At 38.8% G+C, this 27,902-nt stretch overlaps 2 protein-coding genes across 2 annotated transcripts; both read left to right on the top strand.

The window, feature by feature from the left end:
• Nucleotides 1-17,511: 17,511 nt before the first annotated feature.
• LOC132561201 (uncharacterized protein K02A2.6-like) lies at nucleotides 17,512-21,490 on the top strand. The gene is made up of 2 exons (XM_060225932.1): nucleotides 17,512-17,824; nucleotides 17,946-21,490. Exons 1-2 carry the CDS (start codon nucleotides 17,512-17,514, stop codon nucleotides 21,488-21,490), a joined length of 3,858 nt encoding a protein of 1,285 aa, XP_060081915.1.
• A 634-nt stretch (nucleotides 21,491-22,124) lies between these two features.
• On the top strand, nucleotides 22,125-25,977 carry LOC132561200 (uncharacterized). Its single transcript, XM_060225931.1, has 5 exons — nucleotides 22,125-22,480; nucleotides 23,092-23,157; nucleotides 23,347-23,562; nucleotides 23,987-24,090; nucleotides 24,295-25,977. The coding sequence occupies exons 1-5, from the start codon at nucleotides 22,138-22,140 to the stop codon at nucleotides 25,054-25,056; spliced, it is 1,491 nt and encodes a 496-aa protein (XP_060081914.1). The 5' UTR covers nucleotides 22,125-22,137; the 3' UTR covers nucleotides 25,057-25,977.
• The last annotated feature ends 1,925 nt before the right edge of the window (nucleotides 25,978-27,902 follow it).

The following is a 27,902-nucleotide window of genomic DNA, read 5'->3' as shown; positions in this document are numbered from 1 at the left end:
GTAGTCATATATTTTGTTGTTGTTGTTGCTTTGTTGTTACATTTTGTTCTCAGATGTTGATCATTGTCCGCCATGTGAAATGGAAATTTTTTTTTGGGTACTTAGTTATGGCTCAATGTTTAATGTTGAAGGACAATGAAACATTAGTGAAATTAATTGTTGGTCCACTTTAAAGGTCCTTAATGACATCTCCATTGTTTTTATTTTTGTTTAAATGAATGACCTTGTTTCAAGGTCGCAGGGGTTATGTCAAAATCTTTAAATAACTCATGCTGGCATGGAGCCCTACAAAGTTTGTTCAAATGAATGACCTAATTTTTTGTCACCTCTTCTTCAATGTTGTGCATGTTGTTGCTGTATATGTTCATGGCTACATTATTTTGTGGTCACAGGGGTCAAAATAATTTTTATTACATCACTTCTTATAATTAAAATTTTATTGAATTAAATTTTTAGAAAATTTTTAAACTTTATTGCTTTTTGTCAGATGACCGTTCTGATTGTTGACATGTCTCTAATAAATTTGTTGTCACCTCTTCTTCTCAATACAGGTGGTCCTGAGGTCGGTTGTCTCCCCTACATGGATGGATGTTGGGATCTAGCTGACCTCTCCTGTAGTCAGACTTCCGAGCGGACCTGGACCTTTTCGCATGCTGCTTGTGCTGTTCTGCTAACAACAACATACTTCTTTTCTTGACAGCAGGTTTGTATTGGTGGTGGCGTTGATATATTTCCTCTGAGCTGAGTTGATTAAGTTTATGTTTGACCTCCCTACTTGATTGAAGAAGCAGTTGTATTCAAACCTAATGACACAGTGATCAGGTGACATCATATCCTTTCCCTCTCAGCCAAGCTCCTGTCCAGCAAAGTTTGTTGTGGAGGGCACGTCCAAGTATCCACTTCTTAGGGGTAGATGTCTCGATACCCAGACTTGACCCCTGTGAGGCATTCATCCCTGGCTTCTTAGCACTTCCAAATGATGTACTGTTGTACCGCCCATCCACAGCTAGTCCGATGGTGCTCGGGGAATCATCTCCTCTCAGGGTGTTGGCCTCCACCACCAGTCTGGTCTTCTCGGACATGTCCTTTTTGTTGAGGGCAGTAATGTCCTTGGACACTTGATTTGCCTGTCGCTGCACTCCACTCTTGGCTCCTGCAGGTATATTCAGGTGTCCGAGAAGTAACGTGGCTCCTTTGGTGCTGACAGCCTGGCCACACAAAGCTGAAGGCAGGTACTTGTTGACAAGGGCTGGCTTTGGTCCGGGCTTATCCGTGTCTGCCTCTCTATGTAGTTTGTACAGTGGAGATCTGTTCTGGCATTTATTACATCGGACAGCACAACTCCATCCCAGAGCCCTTTTCCGCTCGGTGTCCAGTTCAAACTCCGGTACCATGCATGATGTAGTGTTTGGTTGTCCGGCGTGAAGTCTGATGATGGTGTTCCACATTTTCACCATCAACACTATGTCGATGATCCGGTTTCCTTCTATTACAGGCTCAGAGTTGGATTCTTCAGCTGTAACAGTTGCCGGCCGTAGTATCCATGTTGGACAAGGTCTGTCTCCAGTATCTGTTGTTACCAGGGAAAGGCCGTCAGGACTGGGCTTGGTGATCAGCTGAAATTCCTGGGTGGTCAGTCTTCTGGTCAGAGCTGGTCTCTCTTCTCTGGTGACAGGTACCTCAGGATCTTCAACTTTAAATACCTGGCCCTTATTCTTTGGAACATTTCCAGGCTTGAACTAATTGTTCCTTCTCTTTCTGTCTCCCTTCATATTGGTAATGGTCAGTAATGGTCAGTAGTGGTCAGCAGTGTGGTCAGCAGTGGTCAGTCAGAAGTAGTCAGATGTATTAAGAATACAAAAATCAAACTGAAGCTGACCATTTGATTGGTCATTGTGATATACACATCATTGCCTGTTTAATAATATAACATCAAAGGTGTTTCAGAGACAGGGAGAGCCCCAAAAGTAAACATAAAGGCCCAAAGACAACCCCACCCCCCTCCCCTGCCTTTGGCATGGGTAGTCTTTGTATGTATACATGTGGCTGTTAGTTAGTCCAGTGGGTGTCATTCACTGTGATTGTTTACTGCAAGTCTTCACTGTTATCTATTGATTATTTCATGTCCAAATCAAAGCTGAAAAATGCTTTAAAGCAGATTAAATGTTCAGTTAATATTAAAATTTGGTAATTGAAAAAAAAAATTTTAATTCTACAAAAAAAAAATGAAGTTGTAATTTGAAATTGAAAAACTTTTTTGTATAGGTATATGTAGGAATTATTCAAGTTTATATATCAATTTACAGAACTGAAATATCTTAATAATTGCAAAATCTGTTTCATTTTTCCTGATTGTTGATATGTGTCTCAGTCTAGAGGGGTTTTTCAATATTCCTGTTTTATTTGACCTACGCTGTTTCTGTTTACGCCGAAATGTTTGAAATAGCTCACAGTTGATGAAGTATATTTTTTTTTAAATTTAAAAAAAAAAAGTGTCCTATAATAGGACTAAGACCACAATTAAATACTGAAGTTAAAAAATGTTGGATGTGTAAATCATTGGTGGATCTAGCACCTCTCCTGGAGTCAGTCTTTTCAATTTTATACTCCTGCAATTATGCTGTTCTGCTGAACAACAACATACTTCTTTTCTTGAAAGCATTGTATTGGTGGTGGCGTTGATATATTAGCTGAGTTGAAAGTTTATGTTTGACCTCCCTACTTGATTGAAGAAGCAGTTGTATTCAAACCTAATGACACAGTGATCAGGTGAATCATATCCTTTCCCCTCAGCCAAGCTCCTGTCCAGCAAAGTTTGTTGTAGGGCACTGTTCCAACAGTTCCACTTCTTAGGGGTAATGTCTCTTTTACCCAGACTAGTGTCTTTGAGGCATTCATCCCTGGCTTCTTAGCACTTAAATGATGTGCTGTTGTATGTCCCATCCATTAGCTAGTTCCGATGGTAATCATCTCCTCTCAGTGGTGTTGGCCTCCACCACCAGTCTGGTCTTCTCAACATGTCCTTTGTTGAGGGCAGTAATGTCCTTGGACACTTGATTTGCCTGTCGCTGCACTCCACTCTTGGCTCCTGCAGGTATATTCAGGTGTCCGAAAGTAAAATGCTTGGCCACACAAAGCTGAAGGCAGGTACTTGTTTACAAGGGCTGGCTTTGGTGCGGGCTTATCCGTGTCTGCCTCTCTATGTAGTTTGTACAGTGGAGATCTGTTCTGGCATTTATTACATCGGACAGCACAACTCCATCCCAGAGCCCTTTTTCGCTCGGTGTCCAGTTCAAACTCCGGTACAATGCATGATGTAGTGTTTGGTTGTCCGGCGTGAAGTCTGATGATGGTGTTCCACATTTTCACCATCAACACTATGTCAATGATCCGGTTTCCTTCTATTACAGGCTCAGAGTTGGATTCTTCAGCTGTAACAGTTGCCGGCCGTAGTATCCATGTTGGACAAGGTCTGTCTCCAGTATCTGTTGTTACCAGGGAAAGGCCGTCAGGACTGGGCTTGGTGATAAGCTGAAATTCCTGGGCAGTCTTCTGGTCAATGTTCTTCTCTGGTGACAGGTACCAGGATCTTCAACTGACCTGGCCCTTATTCTTTGGAACATTTCCAGGCTTGAAATTGATTGTTCCTTCTCTTTCTTTTCTCCCTTCATATTGGTAATGGTCAGTAATGGTCAGTAGTGGTCAGCAGTGTGGTCAGCAGTGGTCAGTGAAATAGTCAGATGTATTAAGAATTTCAAACTGAAGCTGACCATTTGATTGGTCATTGTGATATACACATCATTGCCTGTTTAATAATATAACATCAAAGGTGTTTCAGAGACAGGGAGAGCCCCAAAAGTATAAAGGCCCAAAGAGAACATTGCCTTTGGCATGGGTAGTCTTTGTATGTATACATGTGGCTGTTAGTTAGTCCAGTGGGTGTCATTCACTGTGATTGTTTACTGCAAGTCTTCACTGTTATCTATTGATTATTTCATGTCCAAATCAAAGCTGAAAAATGCTTTAAAGCAGATTAAATGTTCAGTTAATATTAAAATTTGAATTTAAAAAAAAAATTTAAATTCTACAAAAAAAAATGAAGTTGTAATTTGAAATTGAAAAACTTTTTTGTATAGGTATTTGTAGGAATTATTCAAGTTTATATACCAATTTACAGAACTGAAATTCTTAATAATTGCAAAATCTGTTTCATTTTTCCTGACGCTTGGTGTCTGTGATATGTACAGCAAAGTGTATGTAAAGCTGAGTTAAAATCTCAGTCTGAGAGGGGTTTTTCAATTCTTCATAACTCCTGTTTTATTTGACCTACGCTGATTCTGTTTACGCCGAAATGTTTGAAATAGCTCACAGTTGATGAAAATATTTTTTTTTAAATTTTAAAAAAAAAAGTGTCCTGTAATAGGACTAAGACCACAATTAAATACTTCCGGGTTCAGTACCCACGAATGAAGTCCCTAAAAAATGTATGTATATTTGGGAAAAAAATAATATGCCTCTTTGAATTGGATGTTTGCCTATAAATTTGCTGTAGATGTGTTATAGAGATGATAATCTTGTCAGTGTGTAAATCATTCATATTGAACATGTATTTTGTGCTGCAGGATCCGGTGTAAAAAGTCCTGTTTTCACCTTTACCCCTGACCCGGATGTATATAATTGACGTTGGTGACACATATGGAGGTATATCTCCAGAAAATGCCCAACATGATGGGTTGAAACTTTTACATTTTGCTTCTCAGATGTTGATCTTGGCCAGGTGAAATGGAAATTTGCAGATGAAACTTTGGGACTTAGTTATGAATTTTAATGTTACAATGAAACATATAGTGAAATTAATTGTGGTCTTAGTCCTTAATGACATGCCTAAAAATCCATGTTTTTATTTCTCATACCCACATTTTTTGACCGATTCTCATACAAATTGGCATGGTTGTTCTATATTTCATGACTGATTAGGTAGTGAAATAATTTTTAATTCATCACTTCGATTATAATTAAAATTTTAATTGAATTAAATTTTTAGAAAATTTTTAAACTTTATTTTCTGGAGTGATCAGGACATCTATAAATAACATCAAATTAGCATATTTGTGTTCTTGTGTATTCCTACGCCAGATTTTTAAAAGTTAAGATGGAGGATTTTTTTCAAATTATACAAGTACAAGATCTTAGAAAATTCTGTGGTTAGCCCAGATAATGGCTTGTGTAGGATTTGGATTGGACCTGTAACAAGGACAGGGAAATATGGAATTCTGTCATTTAAGGACCCCAGTGATTTAAAATGGAAAAAGAAACATGCACACAGACTTGCTTTTATTTGTTTTTCTGAAAATTTAGAATTGTCAAGTGATCTGGACTGTTCCCATCTCTGTCATAATAGTTTATGTTTAAATGTAGAGCACATAAGTTCAGAACCTCATTTTGTAAATAATAACAGGCAGTACTGTTTAAATTCAAATGTGTGTTATGGTCATTTAGGGTTCAGTGACTGCATGTTGAATTTGAAAATGTAATTGAGTTTTTATTGATTTGAGGGTATTAGCTATTGTACACTGATGTATACAACATTGTCCGACTACCACCACGTGGAGGTTCCCTCATTAGGTAGTCATATATTTTGTTGTTGTTGTTGCTGTTGTTGTTACATTATTTTGTGTTTTTTTTTCTGATTGTTGACATGTCTCTAATAAATTTGTTGTCACCTCTTCTTCTCAATACAGGTGGTCCTGAGGTCGGTTGTCTCCCCTACATGGATGGATGTTGGGATCTAGCTGACCTCTCCTGTAGTCAGACTTCCGAGCGGACCTGGACCTTTTCGCATGCTGCTTGTGCTGTTCTGCTAACAACAACATACTTCTTTTCTTGACAGCAGGTTTGTATTGGTGGTGGCGTTGATATATTTCCTCTGAGCTGAGTTGATTAAGTTTATGTTTGACCTCCCTACTTGATTGAAGAAGCAGTTGTATTCAAACCTAATGACACAGTGATCAGGTGACATCATATCCTTTCCCTCTCAGCCAAGCTCCTGTCCAGCAAAGTTTGTTGTGGAGGGCACGTCCAAGTATCCACTTCTTAGGGGTAGATGTCTCGATACCCAGACTTGACCCCTGTGAGGCATTCATCCCTGGCTTCTTAGCACTTCCAAATGATGTACTGTTGTACCGCCCATCCACAGCTAGTCCGATGGTGCTCGGGGAATCATCTCCTCTCAGGGTGTTGGCCTCCACCACCAGTCTGGTCTTCTCGGACATGTCCTTTTTGTTGAGGGCAGTAATGTCCTTGGACACTTGATTTGCCTGTCGCTGCACTCCACTCTTGGCTCCTGCAGGTATATTCAGGTGTCCGAGAAGTAACGTGGCTCCTTTGGTGCTGACAGCCTGGCCACACAAAGCTGAAGGCAGGTACTTGTTGACAAGGGCTGGCTTTGGTCCGGGCTTATCCGTGTCTGCCTCTCTATGTAGTTTGTACAGTGGAGATCTGTTCTGGCATTTATTACATCGGACAGCACAACTCCATCCCAGAGCCCTTTTCCGCTCGGTGTCCAGTTCAAACTCCGGTACCATGCATGATGTAGTGTTTGGTTGTCCGGCGTGAAGTCTGATGATGGTGTTCCACATTTTCACCATCAACACTATGTCGATGATCCGGTTTCCTTCTATTACAGGCTCAGAGTTGGATTCTTCAGCTGTAACAGTTGCCGGCCGTAGTATCCATGTTGGACAAGGTCTGTCTCCAGTATCTGTTGTTACCAGGGAAAGGCCGTCAGGACTGGGCTTGGTGATCAGCTGAAATTCCTGGGTGGTCAGTCTTCTGGTCAGAGCTGGTCTCTCTTCTCTGGTGACAGGTACCTCAGGATCTTCAACTTTAAATACCTGGCCCTTATTCTTTGGAACATTTCCAGGCTTGAACTAATTGTTCCTTCTCTTTCTGTCTCCCTTCATATTGGTAATGGTCAGTAATGGTCAGTAGTGGTCAGCAGTGTGGTCAGCAGTGGTCAGTCAGAAGTAGTCAGATGTATTAAGAATACAAAAATCAAACTGAAGCTGACCATTTGATTGGTCATTGTGATATACACATCATTGCCTGTTTAATAATATAACATCAAAGGTGTTTCAGAGACAGGGAGAGCCCCAAAAGTAAACATAAAGGCCCAAAGAGAACACCCCACCCCCCTCCCCTGCCTTTGGCATGGGTAGTCTTTGTATGTATACATGTGGCTGTTAGTTAGTCCAGTGGGTGTCATTCACTGTGATTGTTTACTGCAAGTCTTCACTGTTATCTATTGATTATTTCATGTCCAAATCAAAGCTGAAAAATGCTTTAAAGCAGATTAAATGTTCAGTTAATATTAAAATTTGGTAATTGAAAAAAAAAATTTAAATTCTACAAAAAAAAATGAAGTTGTAATTTGAAATTGAAAAACTTTTTTGTATAGGTATATGTAGGAATTATTCAAGTTTATATACCAATTTACAGAACTGAAATATCTTAATAATTGCAAAATCTGTTTCATTTTTCCTGACGCTTGGTGTCTGTGATATGTACAGCAAAGTGTATGTAAAGCTGAGTTAAAATCTCAGTCTGAGAGGGGTTTTTCAATTCTTCATAACTCCTGTTTTATTTGACCTACGCTGATTCTGTTTACGCCGAAATGTTTGAAATAGCTCACAGTTGATGAAAATATTTTTTTTTAAATTTTAAAAAAAAAAAGTGTCCTATAATAGGACTAAGACCACAATTAAATACTTCCGGGTTCAGTACCCACGAATGAAGTCCCTAAAAAATGTATGTATATTTGGGAAAAAAATAATATGCCTCTTTGAATTGGATGTTTGCCTATAAATTTGCTGTAGATGTGTTATAGAGATGATAATCTAGCTGTCAGTGTGTAAATCATTCATATTGAACATGTATTTTGTGCTGCAGGATCCGGTGTAAAAAGTCCTGTTTTCACCTTTACCCCTGACCCGGATGTATATAATTGACGTTGGTGACACATATGGAGGTATATCTCCAGAAAATGCCCAACATGATGGGTTGAAACTTTTACATTTTGCTTCTCAGATGTTGATCTTGGCCAGGTGAAATGGAAATTTGCAGATGAAACTTTGGGACTTAGTTATGAATTTTAATGTTACAATGAAACATATAGTGAAATTAATTGTGGTCTTAGTCCTTAATGACATGCCTAAAAATCCATGTTTTTATTTCTCATACCCACATTTTTTGACCGATTCTCATACAAATTGGCATGGTTGTTCTATATTTCATGACTGATTAGGTAGTGAAATAATTTTTAATTCATCACTTCGATTATAATTAAAATTTTAATTGAATTAAATTTTTAGAAAATTTTTAAACTTTATTTTCTGGAGTGATCAGGACATCTATAAATAACATCAAATTAGCATATTTGTGTTCTTGTGTATTCCTACGCCAGATTTTTAAAAGTTAAGATGGAGGATTTTTTTCAAATTATACAAGTACAAGATCTTAGAAAATTCTGTGGTTAGCCCAGATAATGGCTTGTGTAGGATTTGGATTGGACCTGTAACAAGGACAGGGAAATATGGAATTCTGTCATTTAAGGACCCCAGTGATTTAAAATGGAAAAAGAAACATGCACACAGACTTGCTTTTATTTGTTTTTCTGAAAATTTAGAATTGTCAAGTGATCTGGACTGTTCCCATCTCTGTCATAATAGTTTATGTTTAAATGTAGAGCACATAAGTTCAGAACCTCATTTTGTAAATAATAACAGGCAGTACTGTTTAAATTCAAATGTGTGTTATGGTCATTTAGGGTTCAGTGACTGCATGTTGAATTTGAAAATGTAATTGAGTTTTTATTGATTTGAGGGTATTAGCTATTGTACACTGATGTATACAACATTGTCCGACTACCACCACGTGGAGGTTCCCTCATTAGGTAGTCATATATTTTGTTGTTGTTGTTGCTGTTGTTGTTACATTATTTTGTGTTTTTTTTTCTGATTGTTGACATGTCTCTAATAAATTTGTTGTCACCTCTTCTTCTCAATACAGGTGGTCCTGAGGTCGGTTGTCTCCCCTACATGGATGGATGTTGGGATCTAGCTGACCTCTCCTGTAGTCAGACTTCCGAGCGGACCTGGACCTTTTCGCATGCTGCTTGTGCTGTTCTGCTAACAACAACATACTTCTTTTCTTGACAGCAGGTTTGTATTGGTGGTGGCGTTGATATATTTCCTCTGAGCTGAGTTGATTAAGTTTATGTTTGACCTCCCTACTTGATTGAAGAAGCAGTTGTATTCAAACCTAATGACACAGTGATCAGGTGACATCATATCCTTTCCCTCTCAGCCAAGCTCCTGTCCAGCAAAGTTTGTTGTGGAGGGCACGTCCAAGTATCCACTTCTTAGGGGTAGATGTCTCGATACCCAGACTTGACCCCTGTGAGGCATTCATCCCTGGCTTCTTAGCACTTCCAAATGATGTGCTGTTGTACCGCCCATCCACAGCTAGTCCGATGGTGCTCGGGGAATCATCTCCTCTCAGGGTGTTGGCCTCCACCACCAGTCTGGTCTTCTCGGACATGTCCTTTTTGTTGAGGGCAGTAATGTCCTTGGACACTTGATTTGCCTGTCGCTGCACTCCACTCTTGGCTCCTGCAGGTATATTCAGGTGTCCGAGAAGTAACGTGGCTCCTTTGGTGCTGACAGCCTGGCCACACAAAGCTGAAGGCAGGTACTTGTTGACAAGGGCTGGCTTTGGTCCGGGCTTATCCGTGTCTGCCTCTCTATGTAGTTTGTACAGTGGAGATCTGTTCTGGCATTTATTACATCGGACAGCACAACTCCATCCCAGAGCCCTTTTCCGCTCGGTGTCCAGTTCAAACTCCGGTACCATGCATGATGTAGTGTTTGGTTGTCCGGCGTGAAGTCTGATGATGGTGTTCCACATTTTCACCATCAACACTATGTCGATGATCCGGTTTCCTTCTATTACAGGCTCAGAGTTGGATTCTTCAGCTGTAACAGTTGCCGGCCGTAGTATCCATGTTGGACAAGGTCTGTCTCCAGTATCTGTTGTTACCAGGGAAAGGCCGTCAGGACTGGGCTTGGTGATCAGCTGAAATTCCTGGGTGGTCAGTCTTCTGGTCAGAGCTGGTCTCTCTTCTCTGGTGACAGGTACCTCAGGATCTTCAACTTTAAATACCTGGCCCTTATTCTTTGGAACATTTCCAGGCTTGAACTAATTGTTCCTTCTCTTTCTGTCTCCCTTCATATTGGTAATGGTCAGTAATGGTCAGTAGTGGTCAGCAGTGTGGTCAGCAGTGGTCAGTCAGAAGTAGTCAGATGTATTAAGAATACAAAAATCAAACTGAAGCTGACCATTTGATTGGTCATTGTGATATACACATCATTGCCTGTTTAATAATATAACATCAAAGGTGTTTCAGAGACAGGGAGAGCCCCAAAAGTAAACATAAAGGCCCAAAGAGAACACCCCACCCCCCTCCCCTGCCTTTGGCATGGGTAGTCTTTGTATGTATACATGTGGCTGTTAGTTAGTCCAGTGGGTGTCATTCACTGTGATTGTTTACTGCAAGTCTTCACTGTTATCTATTGATTATTTCATGTCCAAATCAAAGCTGAAAAATGCTTTAAAGCAGATTAAATGTTCAGTTAATATTAAAATTTGGTAATTGAAAAAAAAAATTTAAATTCTACAAAAAAAAATGAAGTTGTAATTTGAAATTGAAAAACTTTTTTGTATAGGTATATGTAGGAATTATTCAAGTTTATATACCAATTTACAGAACTGAAATATCTTAATAATTGCAAAATCTGTTTCATTTTTCCTGACGCTTGGTGTCTGTGATATGTACAGCAAAGTGTATGTAAAGCTGAGTTAAAATCTCAGTCTGAGAGGGGTTTTTCAATTCTTCATAACTCCTGTTTTATTTGACCTACGCTGATTCTGTTTACGCCGAAATGTTTGAAATAGCTCACAGTTGATGAAAATATTTTTTTTTAAATTTTAAAAAAAAAAGTGTCCTATAATAGGACTAAGACCACAATTAAATACTTCCGGGTTCAGTACCCACGAATGAAGTCCCTAAAAAATGTATGTATATTTGGGAAAAAAAATAATATGCCTCTTTGAATTGGATGTTTGCCTATAAATTTGCTGTAGATGTGTTATAGAGATGATAATCTAGCTGTCAGTGTGTAAATCATTCATATTGAACATGTATTTTGTGCTGCAGGATCCGGTGTAAAAAGTCCTGTTTTCACCTTTACCCCTGACCCGGATGTATATAATTGACGTTGGTGACACATATGGAGGTATATCTCCAGAAAATGCCCAACATGATGGGTTGAAACTTTTACATTTTGCTTCTCAGATGTTGATCTTGGCCAGGTGAAATGGAAATTTGCAGATGAAACTTTGGGACTTAGTTATGAATTTTAATGTTACAATGAAACATATAGTGAAATTAATTGTGGTCTTAGTCCTTAATGACATGCCTAAAAATCCATGTTTTTATTTCTCATACCCACATTTTTTGACCGATTCTCATACAAATTGGCATGGTTGTTCTATATTTCATGACTGATTAGGTAGTGAAATAATTTTTAATTCATCACTTCGATTATAATTAAAATTTTAATTGAATTAAATTTTTAGAAAATTTTTAAACTTTATTTTCTGGAGTGATCAGGACATCTATAAATAACATCAAATTAGCATATTTGTGTTCTTGTGTATTCCTACGCCAGATTTTTAAAAGTTAAGATGGAGGATTTTTTTCAAATTATACAAGTACAAGATCTTAGAAAATTCTGTGGTTAGCCCAGATAATGGCTTGTGTAGGATTTGGATTGGACCTGTAACAAGGACAGGGAAATATGGAATTCTGTCATTTAAGGACCCCAGTGATTTAAAATGGAAAAAGAAACATGCACACAGACTTGCTTTTATTTGTTTTTCTGAAAATTTAGAATTGTCAAGTGATCTGGACTGTTCCCATCTCTGTCATAATAGTTTATGTTTAAATGTAGAGCACATAAGTTCAGAACCTCATTTTGTAAATAATAACAGGCAGTACTGTTTAAATTCAAATGTGTGTTATGGTCATTTAGGGTTCAGTGACTGCATGTTGAATTTGAAAATGTAATTGAGTTTTTATTGATTTGAGGGTATTAGCTATTGTACACTGATGTATACAACATTGTCCGACTACCACCACGTGGAGGTTCCCTCATTAGGTAGTCATATATTTTGTTGTTGTTGTTGCTGTTGTTGTTACATTATTTTGTGTTTTTTTTTCTGATTGTTGACATGTCTCTAATAAATTTGTTGTCACCTCTTCTTCTCAATACAGGTGGTCCTGAGGTCGGTTGTCTCCCCTACATGGATGGATGTTGGGATCTAGCTGACCTCTCCTGTAGTCAGACTTCCGAGCGGACCTGGACCTTTTCGCATGCTGCTTGTGCTGTTCTGCTAACAACAACATACTTCTTTTCTTGACAGCAGGTTTGTATTGGTGGTGGCGTTGATATATTTCCTCTGAGCTGAGTTGATTAAGTTTATGTTTGACCTCCCTACTTGATTGAAGAAGCAGTTGTATTCAAACCTAATGACACAGTGATCAGGTGACATCATATCCTTTCCCTCTCAGCCAAGCTCCTGTCCAGCAAAGTTTGTTGTGGAGGGCACGTCCAAGTATCCACTTCTTAGGGGTAGATGTCTCGATACCCAGACTTGACCCCTGTGAGGCATTCATCCCTGGCTTCTTAGCACTTCCAAATGATGTACTGTTGTACCGCCCATCCACAGCTAGTCCGATGGTGCTCGGGGAATCATCTCCTCTCAGGGTGTTGGCCTCCACCACCAGTCTGGTCTTCTCGGACATGTCCTTTTTGTTGAGGGCAGTAATGTCCTTGGACACTTGATTTGCCTGTCGCTGCACTCCACTCTTGGCTCCTGCAGGTATATTCAGGTGTCCGAGAAGTAACGTGGCTCCTTTGGTGCTGACAGCCTGGCCACACAAAGCTGAAGGCAGGTACTTGTTGACAAGGGCTGGCTTTGGTCCGGGCTTATCCGTGTCTGCCTCTCTATGTAGTTTGTACAGTGGAGATCTGTTCTGGCATTTATTACATCGGACAGCACAACTCCATCCCAGAGCCCTTTTCCGCTCGGTGTCCAGTTCAAACTCCGGTACCATGCATGATGTAGTGTTTGGTTGTCCGGCGTGAAGTCTGATGATGGTGTTCCACATTTTCACCATCAACACTATGTCGATGATCCGGTTTCCTTCTATTACAGGCTCAGAGTTGGATTCTTCAGCTGTAACAGTTGCCGGCCGTAGTATCCATGTTGGACAAGGTCTGTCTCCAGTATCTGTTGTTACCAGGGAAAGGCCGTCAGGACTGGGCTTGGTGATCAGCTGAAATTCCTGGGTGGTCAGTCTTCTGGTCAGAGCTGGTCTCTCTTCTCTGGTGACAGGTACCTCAGGATCTTCAACTTTAAATACCTGGCCCTTATTCTTTGGAACATTTCCAGGCTTGAACTAATTGTTCCTTCTCTTTCTGTCTCCCTTCATATTGGTAATGGTCAGTAATGGTCAGTAGTGGTCAGCAGTGTGGTCAGCAGTGGTCAGTCAGAAGTAGTCAGATGTATTAAGAATACAAAAATCAAACTGAAGCTGACCATTTGATTGGTCATTGTGATATACACATCATTGCCTGTTTAATAATATAACATCAAAGGTGTTTCAGAGACAGGGAGAGCCCCAAAAGTAAACATAAAGGCCCAAAGAGAACACCCCCCCCCCTCCCCTGCCTTTGGCATGGGTAGTCTTTGTATGTATACATGTGGCTGTTAGTTAGTCCAGTGGGTGTCATTCACTGTGATTGTTTACTGCAAGTCTTCACTGTTATCTATTGATTATTTCATGTCCAAATCAAAGCTGAAAAATGCTTTAAAGCAGATTAAATGTTCAGTTAATATTAAAATTTGGTAATTTAAAAAAAAAATTTTAATTCTACAAAAAAAAATGAAGTTGTAATTTGAAATTGAAAAACTTTTTTGTATAGGTATATGTAGGAATTATTCAAGTTTATATACCAATTTACAGAACTGAAATATCTTAATAATTGCAAAATCTGTTTCATTTTTCCTGACGCTTGGTGTCTGTGATATGTACAGCAAAGTGTATGTAAAGCTGAGTTAAAATCTCAGTCTGAGAGGGGTTTTTCAATTCTTCATAACTCCTGTTTTATTTGACCTACGCTGATTCTGTTTACGCCGAAATGTTTGAAATAGCTCACAGTTGATGAAAATATTTTTTTTTAAATTTTAAAAAAAAAAGTGTCCTATAATAGGACTAAGACCACAATTAAATACTTCCGGGTTCAGTACCCACGAATGAAGTCCCTAAAAAATGTATGTGTATTTGGGAAAAAAATAATATGCCTCTTTGAATTGGATGTTTGCCTATAAATTTGCTGTAGATGTGTTATAGAGATGATAATCTAGCTGTCAGTGTGTAAATCATTCATATTGAACATGTATTTTGTGCTGCAGGATCCGGTGTAAAAAGTCCTGTTTTCACCTTTACCCCTGACCCGGATGTATATAATTGACGTTGGTGACACATATGGAGGTATATCTCCAGAAAATGCCCAACATGATGGGTTGAAACTTTTACATTTTGCTTCTCAGATGTTGATCTTGGCCAGGTGAAATGGAAATTTGCAGATGAAACTTTGGGACTTAGTTATGAATTTTAATGTTACAATGAAACATATAGTGAAATTAATTGTGGTCTTAGTCCTTAATGACATGCCTAAAAATCCATGTTTTATTTCTCATACCCACATTTTTTGACCGATTCTCATACAAATTGGCATGGTTGTTCTATATTTCATGACTGATTAGGTAGTGAAATAATTTTTAATTCATCACTTCGATTATAATTAAAATTTTAATTGAATTAAATTTTTAGAAAATTTTTAAACTTTATTTTCTGGAGTGATCAGGACATCTATAAATAACATCAAATTAGCATATTTGTGTTCTTGTGTATTCCTACGCCAGATTTTTAAAAGTTAAGATGGAGGATTTTTTTCAAATTATACAAGTACAAGATCTTAGAAAATTCTGTGGTTAGCCCAGATAATGGCTTGTGTAGGATTTGGATTGGACCTGTAACAAGGACAGGGAAATATGGAATTCTGTCATTTAAGGACCCCAGTGATTTAAAATGGAAAAAGAAACATGCACACAGACTTGCTTTTATTTGTTTTTCTGAAAATTTAGAATTGTCAAGTGATCTGGACTGTTCCCATCTCTGTCATAATAGTTTATGTTTAAATGTAGAGCACATAAGTTCAGAACCTCATTTTGTAAATAATAACAGGCAGTACTGTTTAAATTCAAATGTGTGTTATGGTCATTTAGGGTTCAGTGACTGCATGTTGAATTTGAAAATGTAATTGAGTTTTTATTGATTTGAGGGTATTAGCTATTGTACACTGATGTATACAACATTGTCCGACTACCACCACGTGGAGGTTCCCTCATTAGGTAGTCATATATTTTGTTGTTGTTGTTGCTGTTGTTGTTACATTATTTTGTGTTTTTTTTTCTGATTGTTGACATGTCTCTAATAAATTTGTTGTCACCTCTTCTTCTCAATACAGGTGGTCCTGAGGTCGGTTGTCTCCCCTACATGGATGGATGTTGGGATCTAGCTGACCTCTCCTGTAGTCAGACTTCCGAGCGGACCTGGACCTTTTCGCATGCTGCTTGTGCTGTTCTGCTAACAACAACATACTTCTTTTCTTGACAGCAGGTTTGTATTGGTGGTGGCGTTGATATATTTCCTCTGAGCTGAGTTGATTAAGTTTATGTTTGACCTCCCTACTTGATTGAAGAAGCAGTTGTATTCAAACCTAATGACACAGTGATCAGGTGACATCATATCCTTTCCCTCTCAGCCAAGCTCCTGTCCAGCAAAGTTTGTTGTGGAGGGCACGTCCAAGTATCCACTTCTTAGGGGTAGATGTCTCGATACCCAGACTTGACCCCTGTGAGGCATTCATCCCTGGCTTCTTAGCACTTCCAAATGATGTACTGTTGTACCGCCCATCCACAGCTAGTCCGATGGTGCTCGGGGAATCATCTCCTCTCAGGGTGTTGGCCTCCACCACCAGTCTGGTCTTCTCGGACATGTCCTTTTTGTTGAGGGCAGTAATGTCCTTGGACACTTGATTTGCCTGTCGCTGCACTCCACTCTTGGCTCCTGCAGGTATATTCAGGTGTCCGAGAAGTAACGTGGCTCCTTTGGTGCTGACAGCCTGGCCACACAAAGCTGAAGGCAGGTACTTGTTGACAAGGGCTGGCTTTGGTCCGGGCTTATCCGTGTCTGCCTCTCTATGTAGTTTGTACAGTGGAGATCTGTTCTGGCATTTATTACATCGGACAGCACAACTCCATCCCAGAGCCCTTTTCCGCTCGGTGTCCAGTTCAAACTCCGGTACCATGCATGATGTAGTGTTTGGTTGTCCGGCGTGAAGTCTGATGATGGTGTTCCACATTTTCACCATCAACACTATGTCGATGATCCGGTTTCCTTCTATTACAGGCTCAGAGTTGGATTCTTCAGCTGTAACAGTTGCCGGCCGTAGTATCCATGTTGGACAAGGTCTGTCTCCAGTATCTGTTGTTACCAGGGAAAGGCCGTCAGGACTGGGCTTGGTGATCAGCTGAAATTCCTGGGTGGTCAGTCTTCTGGTCAGAGCTGGTCTCTCTTCTCTGGTGACAGGTACCTCAGGATCTTCAACTTTAAATACCTGGCCCTTATTCTTTGGAACATTTCCAGGCTTGAACTAATTGTTCCTTCTCTTTCTGTCTCCCTTCATATTGGTAATGGTCAGTAATGGTCAGTAGTGGTCAGCAGTGTGGTCAGCAGTGGTCAGTCAGAAGTAGTCAGATGTATTAAGAATACAAAAATCAAACTGAAGCTGACCATTTGATTGGTCATTGTGATATACACATCATTGCCTGTTTAATAATATAACATCAAAGGTGTTTCAGAGACAGGGAGAGCCCCAAAAGTAAACATAAAGGCCCAAAGAGAACACCCCACCCCCCTCCCCTGCCTTTGGCATGGGTAGTCTTTGTATGTATACATGTGGCTGTTAGTTAGTCCAGTGGGTGTCATTCACTGTGATTGTTTACTGCAAGTCTTCACTGTTATCTATTGAGTGGGATACTGATGGAAATATGGGTATTTGGTAAGGCAACATATCCAACCAGATATCGGCGGAATGAATATTGTATGTCATATCGTTTAACTCGTCAATAACTGTCGAATCGATGACATCTAGTGTGCGCTGTATAAAACACGTGCTACCCGCCAGAAACCAAAACCCTCTACCCAGACCGGTAAAATACCGAAATACAGGCAAATAGACATTATCAGCCCAATCCAACATAATGGAACATATCCGCCCACCCCCAGAATTAGACTTTTCGGCGTCTGAGGGAAATCTCCCAGAAAAATGGAGAAAATGGGAACAATCCATGCGACTATATTTAGATATAGCGATGTCAGATAAATCTGAAAAGGAAAAATGTAGTGCATTCCTATACATAATAGGACAAGACGGAAGGGAAATTTACAACACTTTCACATTCACAGAGGAAGAAAAAGACAAAATTGAAGTTTTAATAAACAAATTTAAATCTTACTGTGCCCTGAGGGAAAACATAACTGTGTGGCGACACAGATTCTACACACGTACACAAGGTAAAACAGAAACTATTGATGAATATGTGACCGAACTACGCATTATTGCAAAAAAACTGTAAATTTGGTACACTGGAAGATGAAATGTTACGCGATCGTATTGTCTGTGGTGTATTTTCAGAAAAGGTAAAAGAACGACTTTTGAGAGACAATCAACTCACACTTGAAAGGGCCGTAACTGCTTGCAGAGCCAGTGAGGAGTCACAACAAATGTTAAAAAATCTAAACACAGAAAAAGTCAACGCGGTACACAAAAATCATCGTGATAAACAAAACAGACCCCCCAAGGAACGTTATACAAATAGACCAACACATAGTGCAAGGGGAGGTAACAAGAAACAGTCAGTCAGGGGAGACAACTCCAACCACAGCAAACAACATGTAAAACAAAAACTATTTCAGTGTGGACGTTGTGGCACTAAACACGGATATCGGAAATGTCCAGCATTTGGTCAAATATGTGATAAATGTAAGGGAATGAATCATTTCGCTCGACAGTGTAAAACTAAAGTGGTACACGCGAATGAGGCAGTGGACATGGAAGGATTCGAAGACTTGTTCATTGGTGCAGTACATAATCACAAAACAGAGGTTGGAACTAATGAAGCTTTCGCAAATCTCAACATCAATGGAACAAATGTCAGGTTCAAATTAGACACGGGCTCCCAGGCCAACATTATATCGGACAAGTTGTTCAACTGTCTAAATGTAGAACCAAAAACCAAATTATCGGACACGGCAACGCGACTATCGAGCTACACTGGCAACAAAATACCCATAAAGGGGAAGTGTAGGCTCCAATGCCTAAATGAAAACGTTGAATTCTACGTCGCAAGGGAAGACACAGTCCCATTACTTGGATTCAAATCATGTCAAGACCTTGGGCTAGTAAAAGTGGTCATGATGACTGAAAAGGTTACTGAGCCGTCAGTGGATAAACAGGACCCTACTAGCAAGTTTCTGGAAATATTTAAAGGATTAGGTTGCCTTAAGGAGCCATACACCATCAAAGTTGACAAAAGTGTAACACCGGTTGTAAACCCACCACGTAAAATCCCTGCAAATCTACGCGACAAATTAAAAATCACACTCAACGAAATGGAGAAAAATGGTGTCGTGAGAAAGGTTGATGAACCCACTGACTGGGTCAGCTCCATAGTGCTAGTGGAAAAGCCCAAGTCAGGCAAGTTAAGAGTGTGCCTCGACCCGAGGAATTTGAACAAGGCCATAAAGCGTGAACATTTTGAGTTACCAACAATTGAAGATATCACAACGCGAATGTCAGGTGCTAAAATCTTTACTAAGCTCGATGCCAACAGTGGTTATTGGCAAATCCCTCTAGATGAGCCTAGCCAACTCTTGACAACCTTTAATACACCTTTCGGCAGGTACTGTTACCTACGCATGCCGTTTGGCATAAAGAGTGCGCAAGAAGTTTTTCAGAAGCGTATAGCACAACATTTTGATGACATTGAAGGTGTCGAAGTGGACATAGACGACATACTTGTGTTCGGAAAGGATAACGCGGAGCACGATGCTCGTCTCGATCGTGTGTTGCGGAGGTGCGAACAGATAAATCTCACCTTGAACAAGGACAAATGCAGGTTCAGCGAAAATGAGGTCACATATATAGGTCACAGACTGTCTGCCGCTGGTGTAAAACCAGATCCAGAAAAACTGAGTGCAATTACTGAGATGCCCCGACCAGTTGACAAAAAAGGAGTAGAGAGACTACTTGGAACTGTCAATTACTTAGCCAAGTTCATACCAAACATGTCAACCATCACACAGCCGATTCGAGAGTTGCTCAGAAAGGATGTCGCATTTCAGTGGAACAAAAGTCAGGATGACGCTTTCAAGCAAATACTAGGCATATTGTCAAAAGAGCCAGTACTAGCATTTTATGACCCAAGATTACCAACCACCGTAAGTGCAGATGCATCAAAATACGGATTAGGTGCTGTAATTCTACAGAGGAATAAGCCCATAGCATTTGCCTCTAGAGCAATGACTGACACAGAGTCAAGATATGCACAAATAGAGAAGGAACTTCTTGCAGTTACCTTTGCTTTAGAACGCTTCAACAACTACACCTGTGGATCGCAGGCACTAACTGTAGAAAGTGATCACAAGCCGTTGGAAGCCATACTAAAGAAACCCCTATCTCAAGCGCCACCTAGGTTACAGAGAATGCTTCTACGTCTACAACGCTATGATTTCACTCTAATCTACAGGCCAGGCAAGGAATTAGTAGTAGCGGACACACTTTCTCGTGCATATCTTCCCAACAAGGATGGGAACATGGATGAAGAACTCAGTTGTCATGTACACACTGTTTTGAACAGTCTACCTGTCTCTGTCAATAAAATGGATCAAATTCGCACTCGAACAGACGAGGATGAACAACTCAGTCAAGTTAAGGCATTGATAGAGAATGGCTGGCCAGAAAATAAAAATGTTCTAACAAAAAACCTACAAGAGTTTTGGAAACTTAGAAATGAACTAACTATCAACGAAGGCATAGTGCTCAAAGGAGAAAGGATAGTAATTCCGGAAAGTCTCCAAGATGAAATACTGTCAGATCTTCATGTAGGTCACTTTGGTATAGAAAAAACCAAACTCAGAGCCAGAAGTATTGTTTATTGGCATGGCATGAACACTGATATTGCTGACATGATATCAAGGTGTATTACCTGTATGGATATGAGGAACAACAATCAGAAAGAACCTTTGAAGCCAACACCTGTGCCAAGTGGACCGTGGCAAGTTGTGGGAACCGACTTATTCTCATGGAACCAGTCAGACTTCCTGATAGTCACTGATTACTATTCCCGATACTTTGAGGTAGCAAAGTTGGAGAACACTAAAAGTGTAACAGTAATAACACACCTGAAATCTATCTTTGCACGACATGGAATACCGTTTGAAGTGAGGAGCGACAATGGTCCACAATATTCCTCATCCGAATTCAAAACATTTGCGACAAAGTGGAAGTTTAAACACACAACATCAAGTCCCTATTTTGCTCAAGCGAACGGCTTAGCAGAGAAATCTGTACAAACCATGAAACGCATCCTTGAGAAAACCAACGCTAACGGGCAAGATCCGTATCTTGCTCTACTCGAGTACAGGAACTCGCCTACGGATACAGAATCACCAGCACAACTACTCATGAGCAGAGAGCTTAGATCTGTGCTACCAGTTACCCAACTTAAACTTCAACCATGTGTAGTGTCTTCAGAACACATTCAGAAAACCAGACAGAAATCGCAGCAAAAGCAGAAAAAATATTTCGATATTGGAGCCAAACGCCTTTCGGAATTAAATGACGGAGATAAGATTCGTTTTAAACACAGAGGACAATGGACTCCAGGAAACATTTATAATCACTCTGAATACCCGAGGTCCTACACAGTAGTGACACCTGATGGTGAGAAGTTTCGTCGAAATCGTCGAGACATCATTCAGTCACGAGAGGAAACATTCAGGAGAAACACAGAGGACATTCCTGATTTCATGGAGCAAGAATCAACTACGAAACCTAGTGACACGCCAACGCATAAGGCGACAGCACTAGCAATGCCCACCGGAAACTCTCTGAGTATGAAGACAAAATACGGCAGAAGTGTGAAACTGCCAGCACGATTCAAAGATTATGAGATGTGAAGTGCACAGGGGCAGAATAATCCCCTTTTAATGTTAGGTCTCAGGCAGGACAGTCTATCCTGATCCTGGTAGTTATGCTTGATAAAATTCATCAGTAAAGAGTTCAAAATCAAAACTATTTTTGGTCCATTATCTTCTGGTGAATTTGGTAACTCATAATTGCAAAATTATCACATTTTATTTGTTGCTTGTGTTCCATATATAATTCTCAATCAAGAGGGTTGGATATACACTATTACTTAGAAACTGTGACAATATTATAAACAACAAAGAAATATTAAGTTTCAGACATGTATCAACATGCAGTTTAATTTCGAGCTATTTTGTTTCAGTATGGCCAATTAACCACAAAATACAAGTTACATATATATCATATGCTCCCTCCAATGACAATTGAACTTTTAAAGATAAAATACCTATTTTCAAAAGGGGAGTTGTAATGATCTATAGTAGTTGTAATCTCGTAAGAGTTATCTCTCTTAGATCCTCTCCTGTATTGGTTATATGACAGCCTCGTTCTGAAAATAAAAATAAACATGGAGCTGAGAAGAAACGTGTTGTTTAGTCTATCGCTGAAACGTCTAAGCAAAGCAGGGAACACCCGACAAAACTGCACTTCCGGTTGGGTCTGACATTCCAATGTAAACATGGTGAAACACTGCTGTTGGGGTGATTGTCGGAGTGACGACCGCTACAGAAATGCAGATCATATGCAGGACGTGTTCTTCATACCGTTTCCCAAGCCTAAAACACAGCATGAAAAATGTAGATTGTGGGTTTCCTTGTGCGGGCGTAAAAACTGGGGGGTTACCAATGTAAACAAACACACTTACATATGCAGCAAGCATTTCTTTGGAGGAAACGGTCCTACCATTGACCATCCCAATCCTTTGCCGGCATCTGGTACGGCCATTGATATAAAACGAGCACAGAGAAGAGCTCGACCATACCCCAGGTCCAGATCATTGCCAGCATCAGTGATAAAGAAATGTAAGTATTAGCGTTCAAATCCATAACAATACACATGTAAGGTAGAATACAGTCCGAAGCCGAAGGGTTCTGACATTTTTTTTTGGGTTGGGGGGGGGGGGAGGTTGCTCCAAAATTCTGCTAGTGTGGCTAAAATAATCTAAGCAAACATATACAGGTATACTGGACAAATATTACTAGTCCTATAATATATGACTTAACAATCCTGTCATAATATTTAACCTTTATTTTCAGATTTTTGACATTTACCATTTACTGCCGAATGTTTAATATCAAGACAGAATTGTGAAGTCATATATTATAGGACTACATGTGAGACATCAGTTTTATGAATTGTAACTGGGAATAAAATCCACACATAGCTACATATTACACAGTTCATTATCATTAACTTAAAGAACCTTCAAACCTTGCCTCTCCAGAGTCATGTATTTTGAGGTAAAATATACACTTTTCAAGTCAATTCAGAGTTAAATAATGTGAAGCACTTTGGTACATTTCTATAAAAGGAACATCACTACTTGTAGATAATCATTTATTATGTTTAATTAATTGATGTTGTGATTAGTTAATACCTGGTATTTAGAATATCAATATTGAATTTGTTACAGGCCAAATTGACGACACCAAACTGATAATGCAGCAGGAAAACCACAACAATTCATTCAGTATCTTGAGTAAGTCTTAAGAATAGGAAACAACAACTCACATGATTATTCAGCTGAATTCTATCAATTTTATTATTTCTCCTTGGTTATTGCTGGTTGTATCAAACATGTTGTGTATATAACAACTAAGAAATCTTCTGTAAAATATCAACAATTTGATCATGTCTCTTCGCCATAATAAGTATTCCTTTGCTACAGGTGACCATGCCTACACTATTCAACCCAGAGGTCCAGGAGAGAGAGGTACACAAACAGATAGTGTGGAGACCAGAAATTTTGGCACTCAGACAGATCTTACTATCAACTGCTTAAAGAACTATGACGATCAGCAGCTTCAAAATGAAGGCCTAATACGTCGACACCTGACAGTAACTAATGTAACTAAAGATGACTCCTCATGCAAATTTTACACAGGTTGGTTTTAGTTAAAGTTGCACAGTGCATTATTAATTAAAGATTCAAATATCCTTTTTTATGTTTCTGAAGAGAATAATAAGTACATAACCTGTAGGAAAAGGCATTCATATTCCAAATGACAGCATATTATGAGTACTATTTGCCAATGCTGTTGTTTTGGTGACGAAAAACATACGTCTCCTTCCCAAGCAAAAAAATATATTTTACCTTTGACCTAAAGGTCAAGGTCAGAGTGACCTTTTGTAAGTGCAGCGCACATCTCCTTTAGGTGATGCAACTACATACTGGGCTTGGGCAAAATATTATTTGAAGAACCAGAACAAGAAAATGTACTTATACAATATGTCTCCCTTCATTCAAAGGGGAGACATAATTAACTTTTTACTGGGATTATGTTGAGTTTTGTTTATTGCTCTTTCAGGGTTGTCAATGGCATTGCTCTCACTGGTGTTTGGATGGCTAAAAAATAAAGCTAAAAACATGACCTACTGGTGTGGAGCAGAAACAAATAAGGACAAAGTTGAGGTAAATTAATGAAAACAGTGTACATCTACCCACAAATGTAATTAAAATTTTAAGGATCATTTTTTTACAATGGAAATTAGTATTACTGAAATTAAGGATTATTTTTAAGACTACAATTACAGGTTTTATAACAAAAATAATAAATGCACACAGCTAACTAATCAGCTGCAGCACACAATTAATAATTTCTATTTCTAATTTAAGGTATCAAATGTTGGAAGACCAAGGTCTCTATCATTATGGGAGGAATTCCTTTTGGCACTTCTGCGACTAAGAAAAGGGTATGACAACACCACACTGGGACAGATGTTTGGTATATCAGCAAGTTCTGTTAGCCGGATATTTTTTACATGGATGTGTCTCATGTCCCGTGAGCTAAGGTTTTTAGTGTGTTGGCCATCTAGGGAACAGTGTAGAAGGAAGTTGCCAAAGTGTTTCAAGTGGTTTACTCGCACAAGGTGTGTTATAGATTGCACAGAGTTTTTCATACAGAAACCCAGTATGCCTTCCTCTCAACGGATAACCTGGTCTGCATACAAACATCACAATACCTTAAAAGTGTTAATGGGAATAACCCCCACAGGATCATTCAGTTTTGTATCTGGGGCTTTTACAGGTAGCATATCAGATAAAAACATAGTTCTGCAAAGTGGCTTTCTGGAAAAGATAGAATATGGTGATGACATTATGGCTGATCGGGGTTTCCTTATCCGAGGAGAGCTTGCCTTAAGAGGTGCTACACTAAATATGCCACCATTTGCCATGGGAAGACAACTCTGCAGCAAAGCAACAACAAAAACTAGGAGGATTGCTCATGCGAGAATTCACGTTGAGAGGGCAATAGGACGTTTAAAAAACTTCAGTCTACTTCAAGGGGTCTTAAGTCTGAAACTGAAAAATGTAATTGATGATGTTATTTTAGTTTGTGCAGCACTGTGTAATTTGGACAACCAACTTGTAAAGTAGTGGTCATGTGTGATCATTATGTGCAGTTAACTTGCTGATAATTACTGTAAAACAAAAGCAGTCCTTAGTTATGTCAGGAAAATGTTAAAGAGGCACTCCTTTGTTTGAAATGATTTTAGGTTGTAAAAATGAAACTTAAAGGAAAATTAGTATTTTTCCACAGTTGTAAAAGTTATTATCTTTACATTATTACTGCAATTTCACTCTCAAGTTAATCTAAAGCTTTCATGTTTTTGATGTCCGAATGCAGGAATGCCCCTTTCACTGATTTGTAGATTTAATTACCAGGATGATTAGACAATCTATATATAGAGTTCATTTTCCTGGTTGAGCTTTACAGTGCGTCAGCTTGTATTTCAGAGATCAAAGCACTTAACAAGTTTTGTTCAAAGTAAGTTTTCACCTTGTGAATCATATTTTCAAAGAAGATTTGGTCGAATTCACAGTGAGCAACATGGATGCCTTTGCGAGTGTAAATAACCAAATCAGTTGAAGAGAGTTCCAGAATACCCATTTGTGCCTGAATCTGATGGAAATAGTCACTTTTCTCTGCTACCACCCATTTCCCATCAATAAGTTCACATCCTTTATGTACACCTGCCGTCTTTGGATTTTCATTTCTTAATGAATAAGGACATTTAATTTCAATATTTTTGTTTTCATGAGATGGATTCTTACATTTACAGGAGAAAACACCATCACTGCTGCAACCTATATAACATGTACAAGGATAAACAGTTAGGCCTTTTTGGGTGATTTTGCATCCTAAATGCTTCCTTCTGTTTGCTCGCATGTACAGATCACGACCCTTTTGCTCATTTTTCTTGCCCCATTCAAGAGGTGCTGGATCAATATCATCATCACTTGCATATTTACCAAGTAAAGATTTGAGTAAGGATGGTGGATTTCTGTTGTTGTCAATGGTGTCACAAACTTTTCTGAAACTTGATGCAGTAATCAAACCAATACGGAAAGCATTCCACGTTTTGTTTTGGACTTGACCAATAGTTGCCTGTTCAATGTATTCTACCTGATCAGATGACAATGTTAAACAACCTGGTTCTTGTTCTAAGAAACCCTTGCAAAGGTGTGTAGACGTTACACTGTCTGTGTTAACTTCTTGATCAAGATATTGCTTCACATTTTGCCTGATAGAAAGTTTCATACATTTTTCATCAAGTTTTGTACATGTACCATTTTTTTCATCTGGGTCATCCAAAACAAGCAAGTCCAATGCTTGAGCATTTGGAGAAATCTGTGGACCAACAGAATTTAGTACAATCAGACAACCCAAAGTAAGAATGGAATCGATAACAATAGATTTCATAACTTGGAGTTCAATAAGCAGTTATTATCAGGGACTTTTGTTCAGCTTTACATTTACTGTAGGTCTATAAGAATATTTACCAGTTCAAATTTAGTAATTGAGCATTTCAAAATGTTTGAATTCTTACTTGTGCTTTTCATCTTAGAGAGAAGTAAAACAAGGGAAAACATTTTACTACTGTGATTTTATATGATACCTCTTTGAGGGATTGTGCAAAAGATGTTATCTGATCCTGAGTAGTAATGTCCCTCTGACTGCGGATTCTGGGATCATATGAAGCAGTTGACACACTTTCATCACTTTGATTCAGACTGCTGTATCTACCATATAAAGAGAGATTACTTGATACAACCTCTGCTTTTTTGATACATATGTACGTTGTATCTTGCGTTAAAATAGAATGTTTTTGTTTTTTTTTTTTTTTTTTTGTGAAATGATGTCATATCAAAATTATATTGAATAGAAAAAGAAAAACCTGAACAGTACTGGTAACAAGACATGTAGTTCAAAATCCCTGACATGATTGATACATGTAATTTATTAAATTGTTTTTGTGAGTTTTCCACAGTGATTCTTTTTTCAATAATTGAATAGATACACATGTACATTCTCATATTATTGTTCCCATCATGTGCGTGCAACAGGAATTGGCAACTTTAACTTATATTTACTTTTACATGTACATGTTATTTGAAAGTGTAATTTTTATGCTAAGAGCATTTTCAACGCTCTTCAGCATGTTGCTATCGCCCCTGAGGCTGAGTATCAAGTACTTCGTTTTCATTGGTTCATAAATCGAAAGTTTACTCCTACTCCATCTGCCGGACATTACCGTAATCATTGGATTATCGCCCCTACAAGTTGCTGATGCTAGTCATTAAATGAAACAACCTTATCGACATTTTCTTCATTACCTGTACATCAAGAAAATGTTTTGTGTTGTGTATTAATGATAATCAGACATCGAAATTTGTAAATACAATGACAAAGACTCACGTTTATGGTGGTAAATTTTGCGAGGCGATGCCAATATGGCGGCTTAACTTTCTTTTCCGCGCGATGCATTGTGGGAGTCATATACATTTGTATATCTTTCTATTTTTCTTTTTTCGAAAATTTACTTCCAGTTTAATACTGTTGATAACTATTAAAAATACTTATATATGTAGTTGAAAATAAAAATGAAACTAAAATAAGAATGATTTAGAGTAGCATAAAATTTTGACGGAAACAGCCGGGGTGCTCTGTGCTGCTGGACCCTGAAAGAAGACGGCGGCTGAAAGAAGATGGCGGGTAATTCATGTAGGTAAGTATCACTATATATATATATATATGTTAGCTGAATTTGAAGTCAATACTTATACTGAACTATCAATTGCATTTTTTGCAACAATTCATTTGGAATGAGCCTTCGCGTCAAGTGAATTTAGGCTGCACTTTTTTTTCAAAATATTTTCAAGACTTTTCCCTTGAAGCAGTATGCATTTGAAAAATGTGATGTAAGCATCTAGCACATTTT

This window comes from Ylistrum balloti, unplaced genomic scaffold (assembly GCF_031769215.1).
Source record: "Ylistrum balloti isolate Yb309-2 unplaced genomic scaffold, AGI_CSIRO_Ybal_v1 Utg371176, whole genome shotgun sequence".
Lineage (NCBI taxonomy): Eukaryota > Metazoa > Mollusca > Bivalvia > Pectinida > Pectinidae > Ylistrum > Ylistrum balloti.
This window is presented reverse-complemented; position numbering and strand designations above follow the sequence as displayed.

Excerpts from the sequence above, each read along its gene's own strand:
- LOC132561201 (XM_060225932.1), top strand. The coding sequence starts at position 17,512 with ATGGAACATATCCGCCCACCCCCAGAATTAGACTTTTCGGCGTCTGAG. Across the intron at positions 17,825-17,945 it reads ATTCTACACACGTACACAAG|AAAAGGTAAAAGAACGACTT; the intron begins GTAAAACAGAAA and ends GTGTATTTTCAG.
- LOC132561200 (XM_060225931.1), top strand. The coding sequence starts at position 22,138 with ATGGTGAAACACTGCTGTTGGGGTGATTGTCGGAGTGACGACCGCTAC. Across the intron at positions 23,158-23,346 it reads CAATTCATTCAGTATCTTGA|GTGACCATGCCTACACTATT; the intron begins GTAAGTCTTAAG and ends CCTTTGCTACAG. Across the intron at positions 24,091-24,294 it reads CAAATAAGGACAAAGTTGAG|GTATCAAATGTTGGAAGACC; the intron begins GTAAATTAATGA and ends TTCTAATTTAAG.